The sequence below is a fragment of the Mesoplodon bidens genome, assembly GCF_964165515.1.
Source record: "Mesoplodon bidens genome assembly, chromosome: 18".
NCBI lineage: Eukaryota > Metazoa > Chordata > Mammalia > Artiodactyla > Ziphiidae > Mesoplodon > Mesoplodon bidens.
Genome location: NC_138175.1, coordinates 13,014,435 through 13,033,687, shown reverse-complemented (window position 1 = coordinate 13,033,687; position 19,253 = coordinate 13,014,435). Strand labels below are relative to the sequence as shown.

Below are 19,253 nucleotides of genomic sequence, written 5' to 3'. Positions count from 1 at the left end.
TAAAGACATTTTTTTTTTTTCTGGTACGCGGGCCTCTCCCGTTGCGGAGCACAGGCTCCAGACACGCAGGCTCAGCGGCCATGGCTCACAGGCCCAGCTGCTCCGCGGCATGTGGGATCTTCCTGGGCCGGGGCACGAACCCGTGTCCCCTGCATCAGCAGGCAGACTCTCAACTACTGTGCCACCAGGGAAGCCCCAGACATTTTTTTTTTTTTTAATATACTGATCAGCTTCTACATTCATTCAAATACTCATGAAACCTAATCTAGAAAAATGACCCCCCACAAAAAATCCCTCACCTGTCTTTATTATAATTTAGCTTATAAATAACCTAAATGACTACCACTTAATACACACCTTTAAGTGACAGTGACAGGCGCTCTGAAAAGGGCTTTATGTGGACAGGGCTTTATGCCTTTCTTATCGTGCTCCACTTTATTGCACTTTGCAGATACTGTGTTTTTTAACAAATTGAAGGACTGTGGCAATCCTGTGTTGTCAGCATTTTTTAGCAATAAAGTATTTTTTAATTAAGGCTTGAACATTGTGTTTTAGATATAATGCTTGCATCCTTAATAGACTACAGTATCGTATAAACATAACTTTTATATGCACTGGGAAACCAAGAAATTCGCACGACTCACTTTACTGCGATATTTGCTTCACTGCGGTGGTCTGGAACAGAACCCGCAATACCTCTGAGGTCTGCCTGTGCTATATACATATATGCATGATACATATATCACATGTTTTGTCTCACGAGAGCCTCACAACCACCCTAAGGGTGGTATTACTATCTCAGTTTTACTGGTGAAGGAGCTGAGCCTCAGGGATGCACAGCGACTGCAGGGAGAGCCCCTGCTGGAGAGGGGCAGGCATGGGGAGTACCAGGGCTGTCTGATGGGCCACGCACACTTCCTTTCACTGTTAGGGGCGGGGGGTGTGGACCTTGAGCCATGGACCCACTTCGGTAGTAACTTTGTTCTTGGCTCCTCCTGAGGTTCCTAAGTACTCAATGAACACCGTTTCTCTCAGGACATTCCTGTACACAGCTTATGGACATCCTCTTTGTGTTCCAAAGCGAAGAGGAACAGGGTGCACGTGATGGCCCAGATGCTGTCTGAGGGCTGGTGTGTCACATAGGTTGAAGCCAAAGGTGAAGCCCCACCCCAGGCCATAATGACACAGAGAAAAAAAATCCCACAATACCCGACAACATCTAGGCACTCTGTTGACTCTGCGTTTGATGCACTGAGCTTGTCTGGCTTCTCAGAAGGCCAAATAATTCAGATGAGGCCGAGGCTGATACGGTGAGCCAGATCTGACCATGTGAACAAACGAGGTGACTTACAGTTCATGGGAGCTGCAATTCAGCAAATTCAGCTTGGCAGACGTGCCCCTCCCCGAGAGAAGTGCTGCTCACGTGCCCTCCCACCCCCTTCCTGTCACCCCAATGTTTTCCTCACCGACAGGACCTGCCCACATTAGAACAGAGCTTCAACAACAAACCAAAGAACTCATGTTTTTCATTTTACCGTGAAAAGCTCCTGCCTACTTAAATTGGGTGGCGCACGTGCAACGAACTATCCCAGGGTTTTGAGGATTTTGAGAGGATAGAATGCACCACTTCTTACCCCTCCTTCCCTCGATTGTGGATGGCTAGTTCTTCGCCAATGCCCTCTTCCTCCTTGAAGCTCTCCCAGTCCAGCTTGGACTTCTCTAGGGTGCTCATCTTCTGCTTCTTGGCTCCTATTTTCCCCAAAAGGCTGCTCATGCCACTTGATCTTTTTAACCTAGGGAAGGCAAAAACATGAAACATGTAACAGATAAAACTCTAATCTCTTGATTAATGGTTTTTCTGATTGGCACGGGCCTCCCTAGATTCAAGCTATTTATCTTAATGGGAGCCATGTTTGCATCCCGGGTACTTCCTGTCTGCTGTGGAGAGCACAGGAAGGAGACCAGAATTCTAATGCACTCTTCCTGCTCAATACCTCTGACCACTCTAACGACCTGGGGATAGGAAATCCTGAAGACCTCTGTCTGCTCTGTATGACAGACAGGTCTCTGCTTGCAAGGAGGGAGAAGTGCAGCATGATTCAGACACGGTTTTACAATCACATGCCTTGCTTCATATTCCAGCTCGAACCATGTGACTTTAGGCTAGGTATTTAACTACATCTGCCTCCGTTTCCTAATCTACAAAGTGAATGCTTACTCACAGGGCTGTAGTGTATCCTCAATATAAAGTGCTTAAAACAGCAGCTGGCAAAGAGTAAAGGTGCAATAAATGTTATCCATCCTGAATCACTGTCATCATCTGTGCACTAAAGCCCCAGGGAATCCTTTCAAGAGAAAGAGAACCAGATCCCAACACTGATGAGCAAGAGTTACAGTATCTTAAAAAGACCCTAAGATCAGTTTCCTTTCAACTCCTGTGAGTCAGGACTCTGGTTTTTCCCAGGAGGCGGAGAACATTCCTCATCCTGAAAGCAGCGAATGTACAGCCTGTGCTCTACTTGCTGGTTATGCTGTCGTGGATGGTGGGAGAAACCCCATATGTCCAAGTTCAAGTCCTGGCAGGTCAAATGTTTCTAGTCAATGTTAAATGTATGAGATAAAATAAGCAAGATAGAATGCAGCTAGTAAGAAGGTGGTACTGGAGGAAGGAAGTATGGAATGAACATGGCTTTTGGTCTCTTTAGAAAGTAAAACAAGTTATATACCAGCATACAGGAAACTAGAAGTCATTTTCTGCTTTACTGGGATATGCAAGAGGGTTAAAACATTTAAAAACTCTCTGAGCTAACATCACAAGGCCTACTGATAACATCAATAATAATACCTCTCACTTGCCTAGAAGGCTCATTATCCAAGTGTTTCATAGCCATTTCTCATCTTACTCTCCCTAGTGCCCGTGAAAGAGGACCACTGAGTCTCAGAGTTGGAGGAGGAACTTCAAGATGATCTTGTGTCTCACCAACCATTCTGAAATCCCACCTTCCTGCAGCACAGTGCCAGTGAGGGGTGGCTCACTACCTCTGCCCTGGAATGAGCCGACAGGCCAGTGTCCACACCGAACACGAGACTCTTGGGGCTGAACAATTACCCTCCACACTCGCATTAGCTTCCCTGTTGTGGTCATACCCTACTACAGGCTGTCAGCTTAGGATCAACCCAGAAGAGGCTGCGCAGGCATCACTGTCCTCATTTCGAGTTGGACACATAAAGTGCAGAGAGGTTAAATGATACAACAAAGGTCAAACCAACAGAAGCTGCAGATCCAGGGCAAAGCAAGGCTTTTCTGACACTCCGTGTGGTGCGCTGTGCCGTCTCGCTTCTAACGCGAGAATTTACTGGAGAGATTGTCTGACAGCTATTTTATTCCCAATTTGCTTAAGGATTTTCCAAAGAGCTCTTTATGAGCTTTCGATTCATATCTTCTAATTCTTTTCCGGATAACAGTCCCTACAACAATCTCTCCATCAACACACACAGACTATATTTTACCAGGAACAGAGCATAAGTGGGGAGGCAGAAACTTAATATGGCTCAGATCTTTCCCCTTCTCACCTGCTTCACTGCTACTGTCCTGGTTCTCATTTTTATATTCTCACCTGGATGATTAAGCAGGCTCTTCACTTGTCTCCCTGACTTTTGTCTTGTCCCACCATCACTCACCTGCTCCATCCTGGCATCTATCCTACATGCTGTCTTCATCGTGAATTTTTGAAAATATGAAGCTTATCACGTCTTTCTGGTTAATGTCTCCTCCTTGACCCCTAATTACTCTTACAATAAAGTCTAAACTCCTTCGCTCGCAGAGTTCTTCCTGATCTTCTCTCGCCACATCTCCCCTTGCAACCTACACTCCAGCCACACCTGCAGTTCACCTCTCCCAGTCCCCCTCCCATTCATCTGGTCTTGCCTGAGCTTAGAAACCGCTTCCTGCGGAGGCTCTCCCAGACCCCTCCCCCAATCTCTGAACTGGATACCTCCTGCTGGTGTCTCTACTGCACCCGTTCTTTCCCCATTACGGCACTGCTCCTCTCCGTAACCGGTGCTTGAGGGCTCTACGTTCAGCTGCTGCTGCACTGGTCAGCTCTGAGGAAGCTCAGAGCCACTGCGGACAACATCTCACCAAAACCACACACCTGGAGGCTTTCCATTTCTGGCCACAGGGTGTCCTTTGACCCTGCCTACATGCCAGAAGCACTGTGGTGGAGTGGCTGTGGAGGGCAGGAGCTGGTGGCTAAATGGCCCAACCTCTTGTCCTCACATAGGCAGTCCTGGGAGGTACACTGAATGCTTCTCAGGTGGCCTTGGAAGTGCGTGCACTCTTGTATTGGCTTTTCTGCCTTCCCTGCCTCACCTTTCCCACCCCCTCAACTCTTGCTTCTTGGGACACCTCCCCAAATAAACCACCTGCACTCAAAGCCTTACCTAAGGTTCTGCTTTGAGGGGAATCTAACAAAGATGTTGAGGAGAAACATGACTTTCCCTTTGCAGGCTCTATATCGTGTGGATACTTAAGTTCTGGGTCTCCAAATCTCTCTCTAGCACATGGATATAGTTCTGTAAACAGTGGACACTCGATAAACTCAACAATGTCACCTGGATCACAGAACCAATTAGTGGGAGAGAATCAGATGTTTGTAGAATAAAGGTGTTCAGAACACTTCTAAATTGGGGAACTCTAAGGGGAGGAATTTCCACTTATATTTGCCAATCAGCTCTCAGCAACCCAGGGTTCCCCATTTTATCTGGGCAGCACCACGGCTCTGTACACCATCTCTCCCCGACAGCCTACAACTCTGACAGTATTAACAGAATATACCATCTTTTCAACAAGTCACTTCGAGAAGTCTATGGGAAAATGATTTTTGCCGCAGAGCAGTGAAAAAGGTTCTAGAAAAGGAAAAGTCATAATCCCCCTTTAAATGAATATCAGCAAAATTTCACCTGTGCTATTATGCTTTAGGAGAAAGCTTCTATGTCTGCTTGCATTGGATCATTAACACGGTGTATGATTTCCTAATTTGATGGCCTCAAAAGCAAAATTACCCATCTTGTATTTGAGGCTGAATCAAAGTGAACGACACATTTATAGTAGCAACCAAAACATGCGGAGGCTCATCATCACTGAGAGACCAGCACTTGGTTCCTAGAACCTGGAATGTGGGGTCTCACACTCACTCCCCACCTTGAAATGGGGCTTTAGTGGCATAATCCTGGCATCACTCCATTGCAATTTCAGGAAGGCAGATTTACCCTGACCTTGGACCCATCTCTGCTGTTAAAGTTCATCCATCAGGCTTTCGGGAAAGCTGAGGCAGGCAGGAAAGAGCCAGATTCTGGGCAGTGGCTGCTGGCTGTCTCTATTCTGCTGTGAAGGAAACCGCAGAGAGCGCCTCAGCCTACGGCTCCCCCTCTCAGAACTGCAGCTAGGCCAGGAGGGAGCAACTTCAGCACTGGCATCCCACAGGCATTTAGCAGGTGTGTACACTGGAAAACCGGGGAAAGGGGAAGGTCCGAATTCCCCTGGAGACCTCTCTGCTGTCAGCAGGAACCAGTGCAGTTTGAGGCATCAGAGTAACAGCAACACTGACTTCTCTTTGTTCTGGATCCTAAGCCATAATGGCAAGGGGCTACCAGAAAGTCGGCTTTGACAGCCCAACCCCTCCCCCAGCTGCAGATTTTCCAGTCTTGGTTCTAAAGTGGGATGAGCTGTGTCACAGAAACCACATTCAAGAGAGCCTACACCCACCTGTTAGAGGTCAAAGTTCACAGGAAGGTACCCTGCACTTGCTCCCTCACAGACTGCATCCAGAAGGTTATACTCAGACATGTCCAGACTACTGCTGCCAAGATGTTTTCAATGTTAACAATGACATTTCAACCGCCTCCTCCTACTCTACTGAACTTATGACCGTAAATTCGATGTGAGGAATAATCCTGTCTGAGGAGCACGGCCTTCACTCTAAGCAGCTGGCTTCCGTGCCATCAGAGAGTATGGCTGAGTGCACAACACACTTGTGAGAGAGCCTCTTACTAAGCCTTTTTTCTTGTGCTTTCTGTCCTGTTCTCCATCAATCAGCAATTATCCCAATTCCCTTCCCACCGTACCAAGCCCGATGACGTGTCCCAACACCAGACACCAACCAAGACCTCACAAAAAAATATTCAAAATCTCAGAAGAGTAAAAGGGACAAAAAGGGCAAAATGACCATTGTCTTGTTCCTTTCTGAATTCAAAGTTTACAATGATAATTTGCTAGAAATTATGCTGTCTTTTAGCCCCCAGAATGGAAGTTTAACAAAATTCACTGCAACTAAATGATAAACTCCATCCTGTTGAGTCTATTATAAAGATATTAAAGTAACATGTTTTCTTTGCTCCAGTCCCATGAGCATGGACACAGATTCACTCAAATGATTTGTTTCGTAGCAAAAGCACTGCTTTATCTGGCCATGCTCAGTGATGCTCTGGATCCTGCTGTTTATTTATGAGAGGTACTGGAAAGGAGCTGGGAAAATAACTTCTTAAACAGAAACAGAAAGGAGGAGAGGACACAACAACTGGTTGTGAAGAAAAGGTGGGAATATCCTTCCCATAATCTTTAAAATCAGCCTCAGGCACCCAGCTGTCTCACAGAATAGAATGTGAGGTTTGGGAATGAATTTAGAGTCACTCGTTCATTGGACTCATCCAACAAAGATTAATCAGAGATTACTGTACACCAGACAATGTGCTTGGAACTGGGGATACAAAAATATATAAAGCATAATCTTTGGCTTCAAGGAGAAAATCTAGTAGAGGAGATCATCATCCAAAAAAACTGTGACCAAATACTATTAGGACACAAAACAGGGAGCAGCTGAGAGGCTGTTTAATGCAACCTCTTTATTTTAGAGGTGAGTTAACTAAAATCTAAGAAGGTTAAGAAATCTGCCCAAGTTCACCGTGGGAGACTTGGGTCTAGCACTCAGTGCTTTTGACACCTGGCCTGTCTTCTCCACCTTGCTGATACTAGAGTTGAGGACAGATAACCTTTGGAGATCCCTTCCACACACCAATTTCACTGCTGATTTTGGGGTTGGGGAGGATATTCTTATTTTCCCTGTTGTCCTGGAGCTTACTGTACTCAGGGCCCATGTCTTACTCACTCTTGGCTCACCCAGCGTAGTACAAAGCCTTGCGATGGTGTGTGACCACTACATGTTTAATATGATTCGATAATGGACTTATCCAAGTGAATCTCCTCTTATAACAAAAGGATTTAACACTGCACTTGGACCAACAGGAAAGAAAAGGAAACGCCAAAATTGGACCAGCAAGGATAGGGTCAACACATGTGCACGGAAGCACTACTGACCTTTACTTAGAACTTCAACATACAGCCCAGCTCAAGCCTACGCCTTCTCTCTCACAAGCTGCTTAACCACTAACATGCAAATTATTTGGAACAAAGATTCTTTGGCAGAGATAGGCAGTTTCCTTAGTATTTGTCATCTGTTTACAAGGCAGGAGTGGACTTATTCGTTGCTTACCCATGGACTATTTTCCAGAGCCATACAAGGGTCTGGAACTGGCATGGTACTTCCTGAGAAATGGGAAGAAAGTTTATGATGAAATTCTTCAGTGAGAGCTGTCTGATTGAAACCACTATTCTCTTTCAGATCTTCTTTGGCTTAAGCTGAAATCCCGAAGAATGAAATGTAAAGCCCTAGTCTCTGGGCCAATTTCACTCCCCACCTGAGTAAGTCTCTAAGTAATCTCTGCAAAGCCCAAGACAAGATGACTCAAGGAAATGGACTGGAAGCCAGTGGTAAATTAGGAAAAGAGTTTAAATCCCATTCACTTCCCAACATTGTACTGACAGTATTCTATGGCACATCGGGACTCAGGAAAGTGGAAAACCAGAAATATTGACATTGATACACTACCAGCCAAAAAAAAAAAAAAAAAAAGGCATCTATCAGCAAAAGGTGAAATAAAAGCTGGCAAATAGTAGCAGCTTCAGTTTTTGTACAAACAGAAAACGATCTGCTACTCAGTTTTATTGATCTTATGCCAATCCAAGAGTAAAGGGAGGGACTTCCCTGGTGGCGCAGTGGTTAAGAATCTGCCTGCCAATGCAGGGGACACAGGTTCGCGCCCTGGTCTGCGAAGATCCCACATGCCACGTAGCAACTAAGCCCGTGCGCCACAACTACTGAGCCTGCGCTCTAGAGCCCGCGTGCCACAACTACTGAAGCCCGTGTGCCTAGAGCCCGTGCTCCACAACAAGAGAAGCCACCGCAATGAGAAGCCCGCGCACCACAATGAAGGGTAGCCCCCACTCGCTGCAACTAGAGAAAGCGCGCGTGCAGCAACAGACCCAACGCAGCCAAATGTAAATAAATAAGTAAATAAATTTAAAAAAAAAGAGTGAAGGGAACGCTAGTTTGTCTGATTTGATTTCCGCTGCTCTGCATCTTTATAGCATGTCTATGAAACATACCTGATGATTCCGGTTGCAAAAGCCCTGAATTCTAAGCTTCTAAAACAGTATATTATAGAAAAAGCCCCTTTCAACTCTTCCTTCTCTACCTGTTAAGCACACAGGTCTATTTTGCCTGCTTTGGCCTTTGAGCTGCTGCTGGGAGGACTATTCTAGCTGACTTGGTTCTATTTAAATGGACAGCTCTTCCTACAGAAGACATTCATTCACAGTCAGTTCTCCCCAGAGCAGTAGGGGTCCTCTAACTGCACAGTTTCTGGTCTCTCTTGAGATAAAGGTCATTTATTTTTGAGACAAGTAACTTGGGGTTAGGGACTCTCAAGTGACACTGAAATGGACTTTTTCTCTGGGACAAACTAACTGATCTGCTGGGCAGTAGTTTATTTGCATCATATGCCAAGAGAAAGTTAATGCCCCTCTTTGTGAAGAACAGTCCTCCACTGGTCTATTGTTCTGCTGAAACCAGCTCAGTGGGCTTGCACTCCTTGCCACAGAAGGCAATTGTTTGTTTTTTATTGTTGTTTGTCTTTATTAATCTGCCTAGTTCAGACCTTTCAGAGAGGGTCAAATTTAGACAAGCATTAGGAAAGAATGGGTCCTTTCCCACACCATTCCTTGGTGCACGTGAGGCCTCTACAATGCTTGGTTCACACACTTAATGCAGAGAAAAATGCTGTATGAAGATGCAAAAGGGCTTGTGTTGCCAGGTGGGTGGGTGAGCTTTAGGGTATGTGAGCATCCAGTGCACTCCTGCTTCTGCGATATGGAACATGATGATGGCACAAGAACACCAGTGTGGTCTACTGAGAAATTTCCCTCAACTTTCCAGTTTGAAAAATGTCAAACTGACAGAAAAGTTGAAAGCAGAGAACGACTATTACCTAAACACTCTTCACTTAGATTCACCAATTATTAACATTTTGCCACATTTGCTTATCTTTTTGGGGGGGGGGTGGTTCATGCTCCTTCACCTCTAAATACTTTGTGTGTGTCTCCTAAGGACATTCGTCTACATAAACAACACCTTATATTATACCCAAGAAATCTCACATTGATAGAACGGTGTAATCTAACTTAAAGTTCATATTCACATTTCCCTCAATGCCTCCCCAACGGCCTTCACATTTGTTCTCCATTACCTCCTATCGGGCACCACATCTGGGGTTCCCTTAGCCTCCTTTAATCTAGCACAGTCTTCTGCCTTTTGTTTTGTTTGTTTTTTGGTCTTTGATAGTCTTTTGAGTCTAGGTTGGTTGTTTTACAGAATATCACTCGTCTAGGATTTGTCTCTTTCCTATGTCAAATATGCCATGTAGATGAGGTAGGGTACCTCTTACTGCACCATCACATAGTAATGGACACAGTGTCAGGTCAGCCCAGGACTCATGATGCTAAGTGTGGCGCCCTGGGTAATGTGGTGACTGCCAGAGCTCTCATTTGTAAACGTACATTCTCTTCTCTGTGATAAATTTGTAATTAATGTGTAATATGTAGAATAATACCTTCAGGAAGTTCTGACCGCTTATTTCATACCTCACCTATAAGGCCTTGGCCATGGCTAAGGACAGACTGGGGTGAATGAATAGTGAAGGGCCCTATTTGAAGGATAAATATGCAGAAAATCCCAAAGGGATCATAAAGCTCTGGCTGTAAGTCAGTCTCTAAAAAGGGAAAAAGCAGTAACTGGAGAAAGGCCAATGGTTATGAGATCATCAGCAGAGTCCTAGACTAGATCTGCCAATGGTGAGCACAGAGGTCTCTGGCCAACACGGAAGCATTCACCTTGATACCTGCATACTCTTCTCAAGGGCTGGAGGCCCGGTGTGTGTAGGGTTAAGTGACACGAAGTCAGTGGCAAAGCAAAGCCCTCTGGCCCACCCACCAGACCTCTAGGAAATACTACTGAATTTCCCTTCTCCTTTGTCCCACTCCCCTGTGGTTGCATCTCATTCCCTGGGGAAGAGATAACGCCACATCCCTTCCTGCCTCTGCTCCAGAAACTTCCTTCCTCACACCATTCCCATGGTGGGGGCTCAGGGCAAAGCAGGGAAGGGCCTCCACCATTTCACAGCAGTTGGGGAGTGAAGGAGGCCTGGGGGCTCTCCAAGGAGGAAACGTTTAGTTTATTGGGAATGAGGGTTATGCCTGGGGCGGGAAGGGACACTTTCCCCTTGAGGTGCAAACTGCTGTTGCTTTAATTTGTATGATCAGGCAGAGGTGGGGAGAATAACGTGTTGACCAACACAAACAGGCCATTTACATTTCTGAGACAGAATTTTAAAGGAATTATTAAATACAGCTTCTAACAAAGCCCATAATGACATTTTTCTTTATGCAGAACCCTGGGAGCTCAAGTGAGGAAGGCACAGCTTATTTTTCCTGACACTGCTTCCATATGGGCTCCAACCAATCACAGCCATGGAGGCAAAGGAGAGATGAGGCAGGATCAGGATCTGGCAGCTAACACATCAAGGCCCTCCTGAAGGAGAGCTCTGTTGGTTTCGTCCTGTGACTGCGCCAGGCCAGGGCGGCTCTGGGGACTACCTGCCTGGTCTGAGGGCAGGAGCCACACTCATCCTGATCGATCCCATCAGGAAAAGAGCACATCTGTCACAGACATCAGCCAACATGAGAAGCAAAGCACAGAAGATAAATGTGCTCCGACTGGCTTGTTTTGGCTAATTGCTGATTCAGGAGTTGGCATGTTTTCTCAAACCTCATTCTGTTGTTTGACTCCCGGCTTGCTTTTTCTCAGGCAGGTCTCCATCTCCTCATGAAAATGTCTGAGGATGTCAACATAAAATACATTTTTAAATTCTTGGCCACCTCCCAGGCTGAGATCAGGTCAAAGTTTCAGGATGTGGGGGGTGTCCTCAGTCAGACCAGACAGGCCTCACTGAAAACGAGTCATGCCTGTGCTCCTTTCTAGAATTGGGTAGGCACATTAACCACAAGGCTTTGAACACGTAGGAGTTAGCTAGCACACATTGTGCAAAATTACCCCCCTCCATGCCTCAACTTCTTACCACTACTAAATAAGCATGCAGTGATTCCCGACACCTCACAGTTCTGGTGTGTGTGTGCGTGCGTGTGTGCGCGTGTGCACTTTATGGTCCTTTCATTAGATGGGGCTGAATAGTAAGAAAGGTCATTTCCAGCACTTGACACTCCTGCTGGGGCCCTGACTCCAAATCCCTCTCAGGGCGGCATCTGCACTGTCAGTCGCTCGCTCACTTGCCAGGGCATCTTCTCTGGCTTCCTAGAAGCCGCTATCCTGGTAACTCAGTGGGCAACTCAACGAGGCCCAGACCCCAACCTGCCCAACTCCGGGGCAGCTCCCATCTATCCTCAAAAAGCCAGGACACACCATTATCCACAGTTTTCCCCTTGTCACAGGACCCCTTTACAATCTAGGATTTAAAGAGTCCTTGGGAAGCAATTACCTGCACAAGGGTGATCAAAAGAAGGGGGTTGTTTCAAGCCTGAGCCCTAGGTGTCACTTTGCTAAAGCAATGCAATGGATTTCAACAAAGAAAAATATCTGTTCCCACGGAGTCTGGTACATAAAGCAGAAAACTTTCTTTTCCCTGCACTCAGGAAATGGTTTTCATAGATGTTAACCACAGCTGGGTAATCTGTATAACCACAACATAGTTTCTCTTTAATAAATGGAAGATTTTTACCCACTGCATCACTGACTACGAAAAAGAATTCCCACCCTCCATCTCTAAGGCAAGAAAAAAATGATAAGGATAAGTAGAGTCCCTTTCCTTAATCTGCCAGCTAGGGGTTGCTAAAGGAGCTTTTTCATTCAGAAATGTAGATTGTTCTACAAGGTTCCTGTCATCCAACCCTACTGCTGAGTGATGGATGAAACTTGAACAAATCCAGTTTCTTTGCACGCTGGGATCCCCTCAGAGCCTTTATGACCATGATCCACAATGGGTCATAACGTAAATGTATGACTATGGATCACAATCAATAAGTTTGAAAAAGGAGCTTTAGCAACTACTGGCTGGGAGATGAAAGTGTGGTGAAACAAAGCTGGCCAATGTTGCCACGCACAGATGGTTCAAGAAAATGAAAACAAATCAAAGCAAATTCCATCAACTAAAGATGCGAAGGGTGGACTGTTCAGTTCTCTGATTCATCCTTGTATATTAACTATTTGTCCTGGGAAACTTGGCATCACTCTCTCCCTGCTGTGAGAGCAAGGCCTCTGACCTGTGGCTCCTTGCCCAGAAGCCAGGAGCAGCCTGGGAGAGTCTGTGGCACTCTCCTTGGGGGCAAGTGGCTTCATGATGCTGCTCCCATCACTGTGAGGCCCAGCTGGTAATTCAGCAAAGACTGCATGAGCATGTTCACCATTCTCACTGCCCAGACGAAGGAAGGAGGTTCGGAGCTAGGGGTGTCGACACTGATAGTCTCATCTGAATGATATGACTAAAACTAAAAGGGCACTCACGCAAAAACACACAAAACGAAAATTTACCTAGTTGTAACGAGGAAGAGCTTTTCTCTAAGAGTGAAGATAATAGAGATGATATTATATTTAAGCTAAATATATAAGCCAAATATATAAGCTACTGAAATGATTTGTATTCTAAAAGAATGCTGGAAAATCTGATGACACATCATTTTTTATTCTCAGTTAATACTTTTAAAAACAGCTTTACTGAGATATAGTTCATATACTAAAGAATTCACTCATTTAAAGCATGCAAGTCAATGGTTTTTAGTATATTCAGTTGTACAGCCATTACCACAATCTAATTTTGGAACATTTTATCACCCTCTCAAAAAAAACCCCCTCATACCCATTAGCAGTCACCCCCATTCCTCTAGCTCCAGGCAACTACTAATCTATTTTCTGTCTCTACAGATCTGCCTATTCCAATATTAATAGTTTTATTTTATTATTATTTTTATTTTTTAAAATTATTTTTTTGGCCACTCCACGTGGCATGCACGATCTTAGTTCCCAGACCAGGGATCGAACCTGTGACCCCTGCAGTGGAAGCACAGAGTCTTAACCACTGGACTGCCAGGGAAGTCCCAGACAACTAATATTTTTAAATCTTAAGTTTAAGATTATATAGTTGGTATCTGTTGTAGCTTCCTATGAAAAATACATTTAAACTTTCAACTTGTCCCCTATGTTGATAGTCATATGTAAGTTTCATAAGGGTGAGGAAAATCAGAAATCTAGGCTTCAGACAGGAATACTGGAATATCTGAGCACCGCTTGTATAGCTAAGTCCCGCATATCAACAGTACTACTTTGGAGCTGTGGTTTTTTTTTTTTTTTTTTTTTTTGCGGTACGCCGTCTTCTCACCGTGTGGCCTCTCCCGTTGCGGAGCACAGGCTCTGGACGCGCAGGCTCAGCAGCCATGGCTCATGCACCCAGCCGCTCCGCGGCATGTGGGATCTTCCCGGACCGGGGCACGAACCCGTGTCCCCTGCATCGGCAGGCGGACTCTCAACCACTGCGCCACCAGGGAAGCCCCTGGAGCTGTGTTTTTAAAGCGGTGAGACACAGTAGCTTAGCATTCAGTGCAGAAACCTGCCCCTGCCACTTAAGGTTTTTTTTCTTTTAAAACCCTGGGTGAGGGCTTCCATGGTGACGCAGTGGTTGAGAGTCCGCCTGCCGATGCAGAGGACACGGGTTCGTGCCCCGGTCCGGGAAGATCCCACATGCTGCGCTCGGAGCGCCTGGGCCCGTGAGCCATGGCCACTGAGCCTGCGCGTCCAGAGCCTGTGCTCCGCAACGGGAGAGGCCACAACAGTGAGAGGCCCGCGCACCGCACACACACACAAAAAAAACAAAAACCCTGGGTGAGTATATTTATCTGAGCCTCAAGTAACCAATTAATAAAATGAGGATAATAATAACTACCTTGAAGCATGATGATTAAATGAGATATTCATCAACTCAGCCTTTATTTGTTGAGTGCCTTCAGTGTGCCAGACTCTGCTGGCCACTGAAGATAGAAACACAAATTTCTTATCCTCATTTAATTCACTTGCTCGAGACAGATATGCAAACAAGAATTAGATGAGAAAACCGCTACACAGCAAGTGCAGTAGGAGCCTAAGAGTGTGAATTGCGGAAGGCTGTAGAAAGGGAGGGGGAGGTGTCTGAAATGTGAAGGATGAGAAAGAATTTGCCAAGGGGACAACGTGGGATAGGAAGTCCAGAAAGAGATAATAACATGCTCAGTGTACGTGGAAGCACTGAGCCGCATAATACCTGGCACACAGCAGAAAATCAACACTTCCTGTTGTTCCTGCTCTTACCCTTTCACATCCTTGAAAAGATGCTGCTCTAGAATACAGAAAGAAATTAAAATCTTGCTGCTGCTAGAGAAAAATGATTGATCTGAGACTTTAGGAGTTGCTTGTTCTATCTTTTCCTGAGGCTAATTCACCTCTGGCAGCAAAGTATATTTAAAATTTTGACATTTTCCCCCCACAAACATTCAATTTTGAAAAGTTTCAAACCAAGAAAAGTTGATCTCCCTTGTCTAGAACACTCCCCTTGCCTACAGAATGGCCCACTATTTGGACTTGTCTGATTGTTAATGTAGGGTATCTGGGAGTCTTCTGGCACTCGATCCCTGGACTGCTTTTCTCCATGTACACTCACTTCCTGAGTGATTTCACCCAGTCCCAAAGCTTAAATACCATTTATTTGCCTCTGACCTCCAAATGTCTTATTTTCAGCCCAGACCTCTCTCCCTAACTCCAGAATTTCACTCAACTGCCCAGTGGGCATCTCCACTTGGATGCCCAGTAGACCTCGCCTGCAGCAGCTTTCCACACCTTAGTAGAGGGCAACAGCACCCGCCAGGTACTTACCTCTCAGATCTCCTCTCATAACTAACCCCCCGACTCATTCTGCTTCAGGCGTGCACCCACCTTTGTAGGCCTTGCCTCAAGCCATTCCTTCCACCTGCAATACTCTCTTCCCACATAACATCTTGTTAACTTCCTCACCTCCCTCAAGTCTGTGCTCAAATCTCAAACTTCTCATTGACACTTAACGCTTACATCCTATTCAATACTCTAAACTTAACTCCCACCCCACAGTCCTGATTTCCCTACCCGCCTCGGATTTTCTTTTCTTCGTAACATTCAGCATTTTCTAACACACCACATAATTTATTTATTACGTTTAATGTCTATCTCCCTGCTGGAATGGAAACTCCACAAAGGCTCGAGCCAACGTCTGTTTTGATCACTGATATAACTCAAACACCCGGCACAGTGCCTGGCACTTGTTAGGCACTCAATAAACATTTGTTAAAAGAATGTATGAATATTGGGAAAACGTACCAACTTGGTATATTATAAATAGATTCCAATAATGATATCTACTAAAATAACAATTCTCGATGTTGGTTAATCTCATAGCTGCTGTCCATCCTTCACTGGGTTTTCTTCTACAGGAGACGTAAGTACTTCAGAGCAGGCACAGGAAAAGCATTTGTTCATTGCAACAGATGGCAGACCCCTCCTTGAACGGCTGTCAGGAGCCTGGAATTTGTCTTAGGCTGGCCTCGGCACCACTGGATGAGAGCCTGTAGAATGCTCAACATACCTGTCATAAACTGTAATCTGGGGTACACAGGCTAAGATATCCTAATCGATACACAAATAAGGGACAGAATTAAGGGGAGTGCTGGAGGAATCTTTGCTTTTTTTGGTCTATGACAATAGAATTTGCAAGAAAAAAAAAAAGTGGGGCTTCCCTGGTGGTGAAGTGGTTAAGAATCCGCCTGCCAAGGCAGGGGGCACGGGTTCAAGCCCTGGTCCGGGAAGATCCCATGTGGCGCGGAGCAACTAAGCCCGTGAGCCACAACTACCGAGCCTGCTCTCTAGAGCCCTCAAGCCACAACTACTGAAGCCCGCGCGCCTAGAGCCCATGCTCCGCAACAAGAGAAGCCAACGCAATGAGAAGCCCGCGCACCGCAACGAACAGTAGCCCCCTGCTCGCAACAACTAGAGAAACCCCACACGCAGCAACGAAGACCCAACACAACCAAAAATAAATAAATAAAATAAATAAAATTTTTAAAAAGTGATATTTGCATTCATATTTTGTGATAATGAAGCCCTGGAACAACCAGGTCAAGAGACCTAAGGATGGACTTAGCTGAGGGTGGCAAATGAGTCTTTTTCTCTTGCCACTGGCTACCTCACAGCCAGGCTACTTTTGTCTGTTTGCTCTTGGGGGCTAGTTTTAAAGTCATAGACTCTACTATGTTATGAGCCAGAAGCAATGCCTGAGTCCAGCCTTGAAGCTAAAACCAACACTGGATGGATGTAATTGGAGCAATTAGCTAACTCAATACTCAGCCAACTGAACAACTTCTTGTCAGAAGCTGCCAGAAAGAATTATTCAGGTGTACAGATTTGCTACAGGCAGCAAACTGAGCTGCAGCAGAGATGACCACTCCTTCCAGCTGTCACAACCAACTATGTCAAGGTAAGAGAATCATGCAGATACGAACTTTCTCACTTGTTCAGTGGGCAACTGAGTTGGTGTACCCAGTGGAAGGGATCAGATGAAGAGCACCTAGAAAAAGATGCAAAAAGGAGTGGGCTCTTCTCACTGCTGGGGGTCTGGGTGCCTGGTGAGAAGAGAAGATCCTAAAAACTTCCAAGGTGGGGGCAGAGTGGGGTGGGGAGGATGAGGTCATATACAAAGATTCAAGACTTCCAAATGGCTTCTGACCGTGGAACAATGTCCTCACAACTCTGAAGGAAAATCATTTTCCACCTGTAATGTTATACCCAGCAAAACCATTAGTAAAATGTGAAGACAGAACAAAATTATTTTCAGACACTCCAAGTTTCAAAAATTTATCTCCCATAAATAATTTCCTCAGGATGTAACTGGAGGATGAACTCTATCAAAACGAGGGAATAGGGCTTCCCTGGTGGCGCAGTGGTTGAGAGTCCGCCTGCCGATGCAGGGGACACGGGTTCGTGCCCCGGTCTGGGAAGATCCCACATGCCGCGGAGTGGCTGGGCCCATGAGCCGTGGCCGCTGAGCCTGCGCGTCTGGAGCCTGTGCTCTGCAACAGGAGAGGCCGTGACGGTGAGAGGCCCGCGTACCGCAAAAAAAAAAAATTAAAAAAATGAGGGAATAAACCTAGAAAGAGTAAGACAAAGGATCCAAGAAACAGGGGAGCCACACAAAGAGGGATGAAAGGCAGGCCCAGAACAACAGCTGCACAGGAAGCCTAGAGAACAAGGAGCCCAGACCTGAGCAGGAGGATGGAAGGCTCCAGAAGGGACTGGGGATGGGATGTAAATGACAGATTATCTGACATAGTGGAGAAAAATACTGAGACGGAGTTCACAGCCCTGTTGGAGAGTTTGGGAAAAATGTGATAGGGACACAGAAAATGAAGCAAACTAACAAATAACATACATACATGAAAGGAAATACAAGGGTAGTCCACAACTGGGCTCAGGGGAGGGGCAGTACAAGAGTGTTAATTCCTCCTCTACCAAAACAGGAGTTGGTGCTTCTTAAAGACTAGAATTAACCGGAAGTTAATAAACAATGTCTTTTTTAAAATGTCTAATATTGAAAAAATAATAAATAACAGTATACTAAACACAGCAGTTTAAGTCACAAACAAAATAATACCAGAAGAACTAGCTGAAAGAGTTTAAAGTGGTTGCCTCTGGAAAGCAGGACCCAGGCCTGGGTCAGGAGACTGCATAATATATATATTTTTTAATAGATTAAAATTTTTTATTTATTTTATCTTTGGCTGTGTTGGGTCTTCATTGCTGCACGTGGGCTTTCTCTAGTTGCGGCGAGCGGGGGCTACTCTTCATTGCAGTGCGCAGTCTTCTCATTGCGGTGGCTTCTCTTGTCGCAGAGCACGGGCTCTAGGCGCAAGGGCTGAATAGTTGTGGTGCACAGGCTCAGTAGTTGTGGCTCGCAGGCTCTAGAGCGCAGGCTCAGTAGTTGTGGCACACGGGCTTAGTTGCTCCGCCGCATGTGGGATCTTCCCAGACCAGGGCTCAAACCTGTGTCCCCCACATTGGCAGGCAGATTCTTAACCACTGGGCCACCAGGGAAACCCTAATACATTTTGACTTTTCACACTATGCTTCTGTATGACTTTGAACTGATAACCAACCTGGGTTAATAAATCTTAATGTTCCTTTTAGCAGAAAAAGAAAGGAATTTTCCTGAGGAGTCATCAGTCTGGCTATTTCTCCATTGGAAAAGCTGGTGAAATGATCTGTTCCCCAGTGAGTGCACTGCTGAAATGATGAAAGAGATGAAAGCTAGAACACTCTTCCCGCACTTAATAGAAAAGGTTTTGCAGGATCATATTTATTTCTCAGTAGGGTTTGTACGCAGTTAAATTTTAGAAAGACAAAAATCTTAGATGCCTGCCCCTTCAGATATATGTTGTGCTGCAGAGTGAAAGAAAATCAGGGGGAATGGCTAAAAAGGGACATGCCTCTGTCAAATGAGAATTAGGAAGGGAAGTCTGAAATGCCACTGAGATTGTCATCAAGCCAGAAAGTTTGTTTTAAATAGGGGGAGGGAAGTAAAAAAGGCAATGAAAGGAAGTCTTTAAAGCCTTTCATTCTATATTCTGGTAGAATACAGCCATTATTAATACAGCCCGTTCCTTCTTTCGCTCTCTCCACAAGCTGATTAAAAAAATAAGGAAGGAAGTTATGGTGGTTAGAGCAGGGCATTAATAAGATGGT

General features: G+C 45.4%; 1 protein-coding gene across 1 annotated transcript in view; it reads right to left on the bottom strand.

Moving 5' to 3' along the window:
- Positions 1-19,253, bottom strand: part of CFDP1 (craniofacial development protein 1) — a 131,014-nt gene that overhangs the window by 10,413 nt on the left and 101,348 nt on the right. The window contains exon 6 of the mRNA XM_081217252.1: positions 1,635-1,793. Within this exon, the coding sequence (XP_081073378.1) occupies positions 1,635-1,793 (159 nt within the window). The remainder of the gene's footprint in view (positions 1-1,634; positions 1,794-19,253) is intronic.